Source organism: Limulus polyphemus, unplaced genomic scaffold (genome assembly GCF_000517525.1).
Source record: "Limulus polyphemus unplaced genomic scaffold, Limulus_polyphemus-2.1.2 Scaffold1304, whole genome shotgun sequence".
Classification (NCBI taxonomy): domain Eukaryota; kingdom Metazoa; phylum Arthropoda; class Merostomata; order Xiphosura; family Limulidae; genus Limulus; species Limulus polyphemus.
In genome coordinates, this window is record NW_013666914.1 from 162,961 (window position 1) to 176,562 (window position 13,602).

A 13,602-nucleotide genomic window follows, 5' to 3' on the forward strand; every position below is an offset into this window, starting at 1 on the left:
AGGAACCTTCGAGATACTCATTACATGTTACCAGCGTCACGTGAATTCTGCTGTCGTAACACTACTTTAACATAATATTTAAGGACAACAAAGGACCTATTGCCGGGTTCATCTCGGCTGTCACATCCCTTAAACTAAACTATTATAAATTATTTAAATCCAGCCCTTATTATTCATATAGTTATCAAGCTTTCTCTTAATGTAAACTCACTTACATTTACTGCTTCCACAACATCCAAAGACAACCCATTACAGAGGTCAATCACCCTGTTTAGAAAAATAAAAGTGTCTTAGATGAAGATGACTCCTAACTTGCTAAAATTTATATTTATGTTCTACAGTCCTACTATTTTCGCCGTTAATTATGAAAAAAGATGATGCATCAACACTATCAATTCCATTTACAATTTTAAACACTTTAATCAGATCCCCTCTAAGAGAAAACAATTTCAAAGATCTTAATCACTCCTTGTGTGACAACCCTTCCATCCCGGACACGATTCTAGTAACTTTTCTCTGAACCCTTTCCAACAATCAAATATCCTTCCTAAGGTAAGGAGCCTAAGACTAAACACAATATTTCAAATGTGGCCTAACCAGTGACCTATGTAATGAAATTATAACCTCCTTAGGCTTGTTTTCGGTATTTCTGTAAATACAACCTAAACTCCTATTTGCCCTTCCACTAGCAAAAGCACACTTCTTGGATGGTTTAAGAAACTGATTACATCAATATCTCTATCTTTCATGACACTGTTAAGGGTATTACAATCCAAATTATGATAACCCACATGCGTTATCTTGTCTTTATTATAATTAAAATGCATCTGCTATTTATTTGCCCAGCTAACTAAATAATCTAAATCCTTTTGTAAAGCGGCAGCATCCTCTTTACAGCTAGTAAAGCCCAAGACCTTAATATCATCAAAAAATTTAGGTAATTCATTGACCATTCCTTCATCTATGACTGAGCCCTGAGGTACCTCACTTGTGACATTAATCAAGTTTAACTGAACTCCATTTATAACAACCCTCTGCTTTCTTCCATCCAGGCACTCTTCTTTTCAATTACCTAACTTATCCCCCACACCTAAAGAGATAATTAGCCGATAAATTGATGTATTTATTTCCTTCCCTATCTTGTTTGGTTCCTTTTTCTAGTTCAATAGCCAGTCCTACATAGTTTTTTTTTATTAAGCAATAAATTTTTCTCCTAATACTTGCTTGTTTACTTTTTTTTATAAGATGGCATTTGTTGGTTACTAGAATATAAAGTGTACTCTAAAGCTTTATACATTTTGTATATAATAAAGTAGGTAGTCAAAGATCATAAAGACTGTTTTGCTATATCAAATGATGATAAAAATTATAGTTGCTGCTAGAAATACATAGGTGCTTGTTGAAGAAAGATGACGATGAACGAAAATAGGTTTAGGCTATTCGCCGGTTTTCGACTTTGAGATGCTCTGGATAGCTGAAAAGTGGCATATACACCGAAGATAGAGCGACTATGCCGGGTAGCTCTTCATATCTAGCTTCTGATGACTTGTATGTGTACTGATTTTTTTTTAATCTTCACTTCATGCATAATATAGGGTCGGCTCTCCGATTAGATAGTGTAGAAAACATTGAATATTCTACATGTTACAGTCATCTAATGTTCATCTTTTATTGGCTGGTAATCCCGTACTTAAGCATTTTAATTAAAAGGAACATCAGATTTCTTTAAGAAAGCTAACTTCCAGAGGTAATAATATTGTTCACTCTAGAATTACGACTTGTTTTTAAATTTTGCATAGAACAATAATAAAATTGGTATTTTGTTTGCTTGTAATTAAGCACAAAGCTACACAATGGGCTATCTGTGCTCTGCCCACCACGGGTATCGAAACCTGGATTCTAGCGTTGTAAGTCCACATACATACCGCTGTGCCACTGGGGGCGAAATTGGTAGTCAAAGATGAATTATTCAATGACTGCTTTCAAGAAAGAAAGACATACTGTATTGTATTTTAGTTTTTGAATTGTACTGTTAATAGATTTTTATATCAATTCGGGCCCCCAAGTGGCACAGCGGCATGTCTGCGGACTTACAACGCTAGAATCCGGGTTTCGATACTCGTGGTGGGAGAGCACAGATTGCCCATTGTGTAGCTTTGTGCTTAATCAGAAACAAACAAACAAACAATGTCAATTCGGAATATTAACTTCGGGGGGGGGGAAGCATATGATCTAAACTGGACGGGCAAAGTCCCCTAAATTCCCCTTCCCCTTCGTGGCGTAACAATGTTCGTAGCATTCACTGAAGTCGTTAGCATCAGAGCTGTATGTGCTCATTGTTTTAGCGCTCTCTGATACTGCGGCGAGTACTCAAACAACAGTGATTAAATTTTTTAATATCCTCAACTTGTTTCAATATCTATTCTTATTGTGTCACAAGTGCGAGAAAATGTAAATAAATGTGTTTATTAGACTGTTGAGGCATAAGGAAGAGCGTAGATAATACGTGAGTGCAGTTGGAGACAATAGATTGACAACTCACTGATCGCTGGACTCCTGACGATAGAATTTTAACGTTTTTGTTGGAAAAAGAGAAACCGAGACATAAACCTCTTCTATTCTTTATATTGTTTTTACTCCCCGTGTCTAAAGTTGAGAAAAGCCTGTAAGGAGATGATTGTAAAAAGTGCACTGTCATGTTAAAAGACAACAAGAAGGAAACCTGAACTGGTAAGAAAGTATCGGGTAAAAATTTATTTCTTTAATTTAAACTCATCTTGAATTCGAAGCACTTTTCACCTTTATATTGTTAGGTGAAAGGGCGAAGTTTAAAATAGGTTTAGTTGATAAAAACAATAAAGTACAAAAAAAGGCATTCCTAAAAAAATAATTTCAATAGATTGTTTGTTTGTAATTAAGCACAAAGCTACACAATGGGCTATCTGTGCTCTGCCCACCACGAGTATCGAAACCCGGATTCTAGCGTTGTAAGTCTGCAGACATACCGCTGTGCCACTGGGGGGCGTTTCAATAGAATATACTAAATAGGCTGTATTTTTTTCATTAATGGAATTATTCATGTTCAATATTAGCTCCTGTTCTTACTGAGTTTGAGATTAGTTTCATTTTTGCTGAGTTTGAGATTAGTTCCATTTTTGCTGAGTTCGAGATTAGCTTCTGTTCTTGCTGATTCGTATATATTTTTTCATGAAGAAACGTGGTTAAACAGGAACTCCCATATTTATTCCAGCTATGTAGATGAAGCTATTTTGTAGAAACGCCCTGAGCATATCTACCGAAATAGTAAACAAGACACGTGATACTTATAATTGAGCTCAAGAGGTATTCTAAAACCCTTACTTTGTTCATTTTTCCAGTTTTACGAGTTTTTACGACCATTTAAATTTTCCCTCTTGCTACTGTCTAGTGTCGGTTAATGACGCATAGCACACCGTTCCGCCAAATTCCATAAAGCCAATGAAATAACCACCTTTGCTAGTTTGTATAATAGCAATAAACAACATGAAACTAATAGCAATGTATTTAGAGATTTTGCCACCATTTTATACCACTATTATAAATTGCACAAAGTCGTTTGTTTCAAACAACTGTCATAAAAAAAAACTGCATCAAGAAATAAGTGCTGAAATTAACGCCAACGAAATGCTAGAAGACTTGTTTCGGTCCCTTATATAATTTCAGACTTTTTATGCATGTGATTCCTTTGTTATTAATATTTAATTATAAATTTTTATTCGAGGGTGAAAACTTCACATTTTCGTTAAAGTTTATTAGAGGATTCACAACATGTAAATAATTAAATACTAAGTTGCTTATTAGTCGCAACTAATGTATTCTTTTAAACTTCGTTAATTATTTAAACATATAAATATTGAAAAGAAGAATACTGTGAAGTACGAGATTAGAAAATTGTGCTGAATCTTTTTATTTTCATTCACAGTTGTTTTTACCGACACGAGTATATTTATTTTCAAAAAACTTCCCACTATTTACACAAGTCTGATTCATACAAATATGAACACGTACCTGCTTCTAGTTACCCGAAAACTAGTATTTTGTATACACCGTGTCCAAATGCACAAACTTACAATTCAGTTTTTCAAATTAATTTTATTAAATTCACAAATGAAATGAGAATAAGGAAGAAAAACTGATTACAATATAGATAATTAAATCCGTCATTATATATATATATTTTTTTCTCTGTACAACAATCTTTAGGTTTGAGTTCTAAAACAATAACATTTTCAAAACAATTACAAACATCTTTTTAAAATAAACTTACATAACAATATAGAAGAAAACTAATATGTTTGTTTGTAGTTAAGCACAAAGCTACACAATGGGCTATCTGTGCTCTGCCCACCACGGGTATCAAAACCCGGTTTCTAGCGTTGTAAGTCCGCAGACATACCGAAACAAATATGAAACAGTTGCCCGACATTTCGTTTAATTCACAAAAATATTCATATTTTTAATTCCACGGGTTTAGTCGGTTTGTTTAGTTTCGAATATTCGCGCCAAGCTGAACAAGGACTGACTATCCCTAATTTGGTTTGTTTGTTATTAAACATAAAAAATATACAATGGGCTATCTGTGCTATTCTCACCACGAGTATCGAAACCCTAACTGATAGACTAGAAGCGAATGCAGCTAGTCAACAGCATCCACACCCAATTTTTGTGCTACTATAACCGAATAATAGAATTTGACTGTCACTCTTATAATGCATCGATCGTCCCAAAGCGTGGAGCGAGATTTTGCAGGAACGGGACGCAAACCCTGAATTCCAAAATTTACAGTCCAGTACATTAATTATATGGGTTTACCATATATTTATATTTTAAAACTAAATTATTTAGATCGTTTTACGTGTGTGTAAAGAAAAATACACACACACACACACACACACATATATATATATACACACATATATTAATATTTAGAGCATTGATTCATGAATACTCTTAAGAAAATGGCCCGCCTCGCCTAAGAATGAATTGATGTTTAAACTGTAAAACAAACGCAAACGTTTCTTTTCAGATGTGTATAGAATGGTGTATGTATACATACGGGTGATCTCTTTTTCAGGTCAAGATTTGTGGGCATTTTACCTAAAGGCTTTCCCCAAGTTGTATAGAGAGTTTGTGCCTATTTCAACACAAACGAACTTCCTTAACCTTTATATATCAGTAATGTGTTAGCCATAACCGTCAACTGTTTAAGATCAGTCTAAACATATTGATTATAAAAGAGAACATTTTGTTATCGTTAACAGAAAAATTAAGCTAAACCATGGTGTACTGAGAAGTAGGTAGAGGTACAGTCTCTACCTACCAGTTCTTAAACTTTTTACACAGGCAACGAAACTAAATCCAGTCACTTGCTTTTTTAAAAATGATATATTGAAGTCGTTATTGCACCTTGATAGATCACATTATCCCAGATATTCCACTGTTCTTAAGAGATGTCATAACAACATATAAGCGAGGTCTTTTCGAGACCAAATTAAGTATATCTCAGATACTACACGATTAGGTGATATCTTAAGGGTAGTATAATGAAGGCCTTTCGATATTAAAGCAAGTTGTTCGTATATACCAGATACTACACGATTAGGTGATATCTTAAGGGTAGTATAATGAGGGCCTTTCGAGACTAAAGCAAGTCAGTCATATATACCAGATACAACACGATTAGGTGATATCTTAAAGGTAGTATAATGAGGGCCTTTCGATATTAAAGCAAGTCTGTCATATATACCAGATACTACACGATTAGGTGATATCTTAAGGGTAGTATAATGAGGGCCTTTCGAGACTAAAGCAAGTCAGTCATATATACCAGATACTACACGATTAGGTGATATCTTAAGGGTAGTATAATGAGGGCCTTTCGAGACTAAAGCAAGTCAGTCATATATACCAGATACTACACGATTAGGTGATATCTTAAAGGTAGTATAATGAGGGCCTTTCGAGACTAAAGCAAGTATGCCATATATACCAGATACTACACAGTTAGGTGATATATTAAGGGTAGTATAATGAGGGCATTTCGAGACTAAACCAACTCTGTAATATATACCAGATGCTACACGATTAGGTGATATCTTAGGGTAATATAATGAGGACCTTTCGAGACTAAAGCAACTCTGCCATATATACCAGATACTACACGATTAGGTGATATATTAAGGGTAGTATAATGAGGGCCTTTCGAGACTGAACCAACTCTGCCATATATACCAGATACTACACGATTAGGTGGTATCTTAGGGTAGTATAATAAGGACCTTTAGAGACTAAAGCAACTCTGTCACATACACCAGATACTACACGATTAGGTGGTATCTTAGGGTAGTATAATAAGGACCTTTAGAGACAAAATCAAGTCGGTCATTCACCTCATATCTTACAGCAGTGGTTCTCAACCTTTTTGAACCCAATGAACTCTTTTTGCCATCAAATCTGTGTTACAGAACCTTTCACAGCGTTCATTACAAAAAACATTACTTGAATACTAGAAGCTGTTTGTACCTAGTCTCGTTCATTATTTTAAAACAATGCAGTGACTTGTTGTTATGTTGTGTCATTAAGAAACCCGCTATACTAACAAAGAAATATGATTTAGTTGGATTGCCATTATATGACTAGTACGTATTTACGTATTAGAATATCTGGAACTCTTTCATTCGCAGAACCCTGTTGATCTCCAATGTCTCGCGGAACACCTGGATGTCTGTCGTGGAACTCGAGGGTTCTTCGAAAATCCGGTTCAGAAGCACTGCCTTAAAAAAATATGAGATGCTACTTGGTATTTTGGGATTTTCAGCCTATAATGCACTCTATGCAACACCATAGCTAAAAGGCAAGGTCAAAGGCCACTCAGGTTCAGGCATATCCACCCCTAATTTAAAACTTCTAATTAGAAGGACGACAACAAGCGTTTTTATTGATTGTCAGCCAATTTTTATTCATTTACGACTGGCCTCCCTCCCCTACTGTTTAGTACGTTCCCAACGTGCCTGGGTAAGTTAGATAATATACAGTGTACTATTCGGCTGCTACACTTTAACTGACATTATCTCTAAATGAAGATGTTTCCTGTTTTGCTAAGGAGGCCAGTCTTTGAAATGTAATGTAACTTTTATATTTAAAACCTGTCATTAAACGCTCATTCATGTAAAGTCCAAACTATTTATTTCTATTTAATTTCTTAGTGACTTCATCATCGCACATTCCTATATATATAAAAAAAGTGATAGGGTCAAAATATACGTTACAAAGGATCCACCCAAAAGTATATACCCAGAAAAAAAAGTAACCTAAGACTGATATGTTGTTTGATACTTTATTTGTGTCAGCACGCATAACGGATCTTATTTAATTCTTCAAAATATTTTAATGGTTTATATATATACAACAATTCACGTACTATACACATCTGACAATAAAGTGACAGTTTATATAATGCTGTATACTGTCGTTTCTTAGAAAGGTCATAAAACAAGCCTACATGTGCTAAGGTTTAATAATGATGAATTGTTTAGAAACTTGGATATCTCAGTATAGCCTTTATAAATAACTGCTTCTGGTATAGCTTCAGCAATCTAGTGCAAAATGACTGAAATAAAATAAATCATGTTACAGATCTGAGATATTGTTATATCTTATTTCCAAAGATAAAGCTTCTTAACTCACATATAGATAGTACCTTTCATACCTTTCGCACCCCCAATAATTAAATTGGGGTCCGATTATTATTGACTCTTCCAATATTTTACCGATAAACGTTTGATTTAGTCTTTTTTCTATGCGGCAGGAATGCACAAAAACAATTTTGAAAAACCTGTCATGTCAAATGTACATGACGAAGCTTAAGGTCTTTGAAAATGCGAATTTTTAGTACAGAGCAAATAATTTAATCCGTATTTCGTATGGTTTTGTATGTACAATAGAATATTCTTATCGTGTGATTGTTAAATAATATTTTAAAGCGTTTTTATTGATTGTCAGCCAATTTTTATTCATTTACGACTGGCCTCCTTCCCCCACTGTTTGGTACGTTCCAACGTGCCTGGGTAAGGTAGATAATACACAGATTGCCATGAACTTTATTATTTCCCCTTCTCAATCACCTAATGCTATGTATTTTTGGTAAGTTGCTCTTAGACACTGTATAAGAAATAACACTGTTGGTCAAGAATTGACCACTACATAAAGCGTTCGGCTACTTTGACATGTTTATCTTAGACATTGTAGGAATATTTCAAGATGGCTGCCCTAATGTCTTCCAATGAGACAGAATGAAGTTACAATTATTAATGACATCCATTACATGTTAAGACCATTAAAACTGTTTAAAACTAACGAGTACAGATACCTGCAATCATTCTGTTTAAAACTATAAACACAGTTTGTTTCTAGACAATTGTTTTTATACAAAGTAAACATATACAAATATTAGTTTTCTAACTCCTCGCTAGCAGGAACTTAATGAAGGGGTGGATTTTATTTTATAGATTTTTTTACAGTATCGTCAGCTCATCCTAACAGGAACTTAATGAAGAGAGTGGATTTTATTTTATGGATTTTTTTAACAGTATCATCAACCCATTCTAGCAGGAACTTAATGAATGGGTGGCTTTTATTGTATGGACTTTTTTTACAGTATCATCAGCCCATTCTAGCAGGAACGCAATGAAGGAAGTGGATTTTATTTTATGGATTTTTTTAACAGTGTCATCAGGCCATTCCAGCATTAACTTAATGAAGGAGTGTTTTTTTTACAGTATCATCAGCCCATTCCAGCATTAACTTAATGAAGGAGTGTTTTTTTTACAGTATCATCAGCCCATTCCAGCATTAACTTAATGAAGGAGTGTTTTTTTACAGTATCATCAGCCCATTCCAGCATTAACTTAATGAAGGAGTGCTTTTTTTTTAGATTTTCTTTATAGTTTCAACAATTCATTTTGACAAGAACTTAATGATGGGTATATTTTATCATACGAGTTTCCTTACAGTTCTACTTACTCTAGCAAGATATTAATGAATAGGTCAATATCGTCTTACGAATTTTCTTATAAATTCGATAGATCAATCTTAACAAATTTGTGGAATTTACACGTCACTGCTCTCATAAACTTTTGTACTGACAACTAAACTTCGCAGCAAATTAATGGAGATTTGATCCTTATATGAATATTCTTACAAACTCCAGCCCTAGCAACTGCAATATTAGAAACTAAAAATAATATTTTCCAATTTGTTTTAGCACAAAGCTACACAATGGACTATCAATTATAAATCCCAAAGTTTACCTCTGGGAACAATGTTTTTTGTTTTTTTTTCTCACTTAACATTAACTAAAAACAACAACATTATCCGCTACAAAAAAGGCTCACTACAACTTTTGTATTTACTATTTAATGTTCGAAACATAAAAGAAAGTTTGAGCCATCGTCATAACATGGGTTCATATCCTTTTATATAAACACACCTTATTCTTGTAGACTTATTTCATAAGTTTCATATTATATCTGTCTCGTGTATTTGGTTAAATGACTGCGGAAGTGTGTTAGCTTTACGTTTTTTCCCTGTCACCTGAGCAGCAGATCTCTGGATTCCCGTGTTTGTTTTATTCTTGGTCGTTAGGGGAGTTGTGGATGCAGAGGTCAAAGGTACTTTTGCTTTTGAAGAAATGTTGTTTTCACTTCTGATTTCCTTAAGATCAACGGGATCGGTGACACTGATCATTTGTGGTGAAGGAGAGGAACGGATGAAAAGTTGAGCACATTGAAGATGTTGTAATTTGGTATACTGATCTTGCAACAGTTTTTGTTTATTTAACAACTCTCTGTGTCTGTACTCCAAAACCTCCTGGCGTGTTTGAGAGAAAAGCATATTCATTAACTTTGCGTTATTTTTTACAAAAGGCTTGGCTCCTTCGGACAAGCTTCGTTCAAGCTGTGATTTGGTTATGGATCCATTGTTTAAAAGCAATCCTTCCTGAGAATTCACACTCTCACTACTGCTACTAGAAGACTGATCCCACCGATTAAAGTCGTCCAAGGCTCGTGTTCGAACCATCTGGTTGCTGCTTGGTTTGGAATGTGGGACATCATTTGATACCGATCTCTGGAGCGAATCAGATGCAGACCTAAGCAACTGTAGATTTGACTGACCTCTTTTATTTGTTTGTTTTGTTTTGGACTGTGAAGAGCTGTCAGTATTTATAAGGCTGTCGTCTAGCGGCAACGTCGATATGTTGGAAGACTGCATCATACAACGATTGGTCGGAAAAGGCGGAGGAAGGAACACTTTTTTAGGAGGTAGGTAAGGTGGTTTATGGGAATGTTGTTGCTTACGACTAGTAGAAAGCAAAGGACTATGTTGGTGCGTCCAACCTTCATTACTTTTGTTTACTACTTCTGTGGAAGAGCTTTCTGACTTCAGATGTCCTCTACCGTGTTGATGAGGGGAACCAAGGGATGAAGATTCAGAGTGATATGGAGTAAGATGTTCATGAATCCAAAGAGAGGGATCTCGTTTCATTTCTTCTGCCTCGTTAAAAGACTGAAGTTCATTTAGTAAATCATCTAGAGCAGTTTCCTTTTGTTGCGCCCTCTGGTAATCATCAGGAGAAACGTGAATCACAGTATGAGAGTCTGGGTCGATGGTCTGTAACTGTGTAATAAAATAAAAGATAAAAGGCTCAAACCTAATAAATGAAGTTTAGATACTTACAAAATAAATTCATTTGTATATGAAAGAAAGCATGCAATTAAGTTCTCATATATGAAAATAATAAATAAATAAATAAGAGAGCATCAATGTGTTATATCCAAAATGTGGTTTTTACAATCTTCGTTTAAGAATATTTTCTGTTGTCAGGCGAGTCTGAATTTAACCGGGAGGAATGTGAACGTTGGAAATTAATAAATTATAGATGATGAATAATTGTGTTAATAAACCAATACCAGTTCGCTGTTAAAAGGTGTCCTCTTGCAACATGCTAATGTGAAGTTTCATGCATAGCTTTTCCTAAGGATATTTTTCGACTGCGCAATTGTATTTTAACTTAATCGTTTTTTAATATATGACGCCATATTGCACCTCATATATATATATATATATAGGCCTAGTAACAAATGATCCAAAAAATTAGGAATATTCTAGTAAATACGTATATTTATCAACTCTGAAATGGAATTTTATAATATTAAATATGTTTTTTATATTTATTCACTTGAACTTACTTATATAGGTGAATTTTCAACTGCGCAAATATTTTAACAGGTGTACAATTTGTGATCAACTGCACACTAAGAAAACCCCTGGTTTTATGTTGCCTGTTTTGTGAAGGCTGTTACCGAAAAGTTCGTTTGAACAGTCCTACATATAATCCTAATCATAGAACCCCGTGAATTCAATTCCTTCTTGTTCGGGTAAGACTTCCAATTGGGTTTATAACACCACACCTTTTATCGATTTGGTACGATGAAAGTCAAAGAACAATTAAGAGGAAATACATTGTACTAAATGGGTTTTATGTTAAGAAGTAATATCTAGTTGTGCACATTGCTTGTTGTAAGAGTAATATCTTTAAGCTAATGTTAACCATAATGTTTCTATCTGAACACCTCTATTAAACAATAAATAAATGAATATATTTTTATGAAATATATATATATTTCATATAACCTGTGATATAAAACAGGTAAAAAACGCTAACCTTATGTAATGGTTTACCATTAGAGAATACAAGATATTGACATCCGTAGACAAATGCAAATGGGAGACGAATAAAAACAAATATAGGGTTTATCAAATAACCCTTGATTTCAAAAACGAAATATCAAAAGCTTTCGAGATCGAATATTTCGAAAACTCGTAACAAGTTTGCCGGCGATAAAGAAGTTGTTTATTATTACGCACAAAGTTACACAAAGGGATATCTGTGTTCTGCCTATCACGGGTATCGAAACCCGGTTTCTAGCAGCATAAGTCCGCAGACATACCGCTGTGCCACTGGGGGGCACGATAAAGAACATTGTATTGAAACATAATCATTTTAAACACAAAGCTACACAATGGGCTATTTGTGCTCTGTCCTCCACAGGTATCGAAACTAGATTTTTAGCGTCGTAAGTCTGTTGAGCACCAAGAATTGACGAAATATTTTCTTTATTTTCAAACCGGATTAGTATTTTACATTCATTTTTTATTTCTCTTGATGCTAACTTCTAAGACAACAGTTACGTTGTTGATGTTCTCATAGTGCAAGACTACACAACAGGCTAACCGCACTCTGTCTACCGCAGGAACTCGAACTCAGGATTTTAGCGTGGTAAGTTCATAAACTTACCGCTGACCACTCTGTTCCGTACTGTACAATGTTTCTGTATAGCTCTATCTTTCCTTCCGACGAATTACGGTTAATTACGAGGATCAGGCTTTGAGGCTAATTAACATGAATAAAACTTCTGAAACTCAAACAAATAGGCAAGTTGATTACTTGAAAATGGATACTTAAAGTAATATAGATAACCGCGCATTAACATGTTTCATATATATTTTCCTAATTATTTAAACTCAACCGACAGGAACACGACTGTAGTAAACATGATTTTAATAAACATGTCTGTAGTAAACACGATTGTAGTAAACACAGATGTAAGAAACATGACTAGTATAGACAGCTGTAGTAAACACGATTGTAGTAAACACAGATGTAAGAAACATGACTAGTATAGACAGCTGTAGTAAACACGATTGTAGTAAGCACAGATGTAGGAAATATGGCTACTATAGACAGCTGTAGTAAACATGACTGTGTTGAAGATGTTTGTAGTAAACACGATTGTAGTAAATACAGATGTAAGAAACATGACTAGTATAGACAGCTGTGGTAAACATGGCTGTATTAGATATGTTTGTAGTAAACACAGATGTATGAAACATGTCTGCAGTAAACATGACTGTATTAAACGCAGTTTTAGTAAACCTGACTGGAGTAAACATAACTGTAGAGACATGTCTATAGTAAGCACAGCTGTAGTAAACATGTTTTAGTAACCTGGTTTTAGAAATAATGTCTGTATTAAGCACAGCTGTAGTAAACATAACTGTAGTAAACATGACTGTAGTAAATATGTGTGTAGTAAACACAGCTGTAGTAAACATGACTGTAGTAAATATGTGTGTAGTAAACACAGCTGTAGTAAATATGTCTGCAGCAAACACAGCTGTATTTAATATGTCTGTAGTAAACACAGCTTTAATAAACATAGCTGTAGAGAACATGATTGTAGTAAACATAGCTGTAGTAAATATGACTAGTAACTGTGGCTTTAGTAAACATAGCTGTAGTAAATATGACTGTAGTAAACACAGCTGTAATAAACATGAATATAGTAAACACAGTTGTAGTAAACATGACTGTAATAAACAGATTGTAGTAAAAATGACTATAGTATACACACCTGTAGCAAACATGTCTGTAGTAAATGTAAACAATGCTTCTCGTACATGCAATATTGAAACATACAAAGTAAAATACCGTATTTTTTGGTG

General features: G+C 34.4%; 1 protein-coding gene across 5 annotated transcripts in view; it reads right to left on the reverse strand.

The window, feature by feature from the left end:
* Positions 1-8,511: 8,511 nt before the first annotated feature.
* The window catches only part of LOC106463024 (coiled-coil domain-containing protein CG32809-like), a 117,566-nt gene continuing 112,475 nt past the window's right edge, over positions 8,512-13,602 (reverse strand). For 3 of the 5 annotated variants that reach the window (XM_022390432.1, XM_022390433.1, XM_022390431.1), the window contains one exon: positions 8,512-10,713. In XM_022390432.1, coding sequence (XP_022246140.1) covers positions 9,556-10,713 — 1,158 coding nt within the window. In that variant the 3' untranslated portion in view covers positions 8,512-9,555. The remainder of the gene's footprint in view (positions 10,714-13,602) is intronic. The other 2 variants (XM_022390434.1, XM_022390436.1) reach the window with 2 other exon arrangements.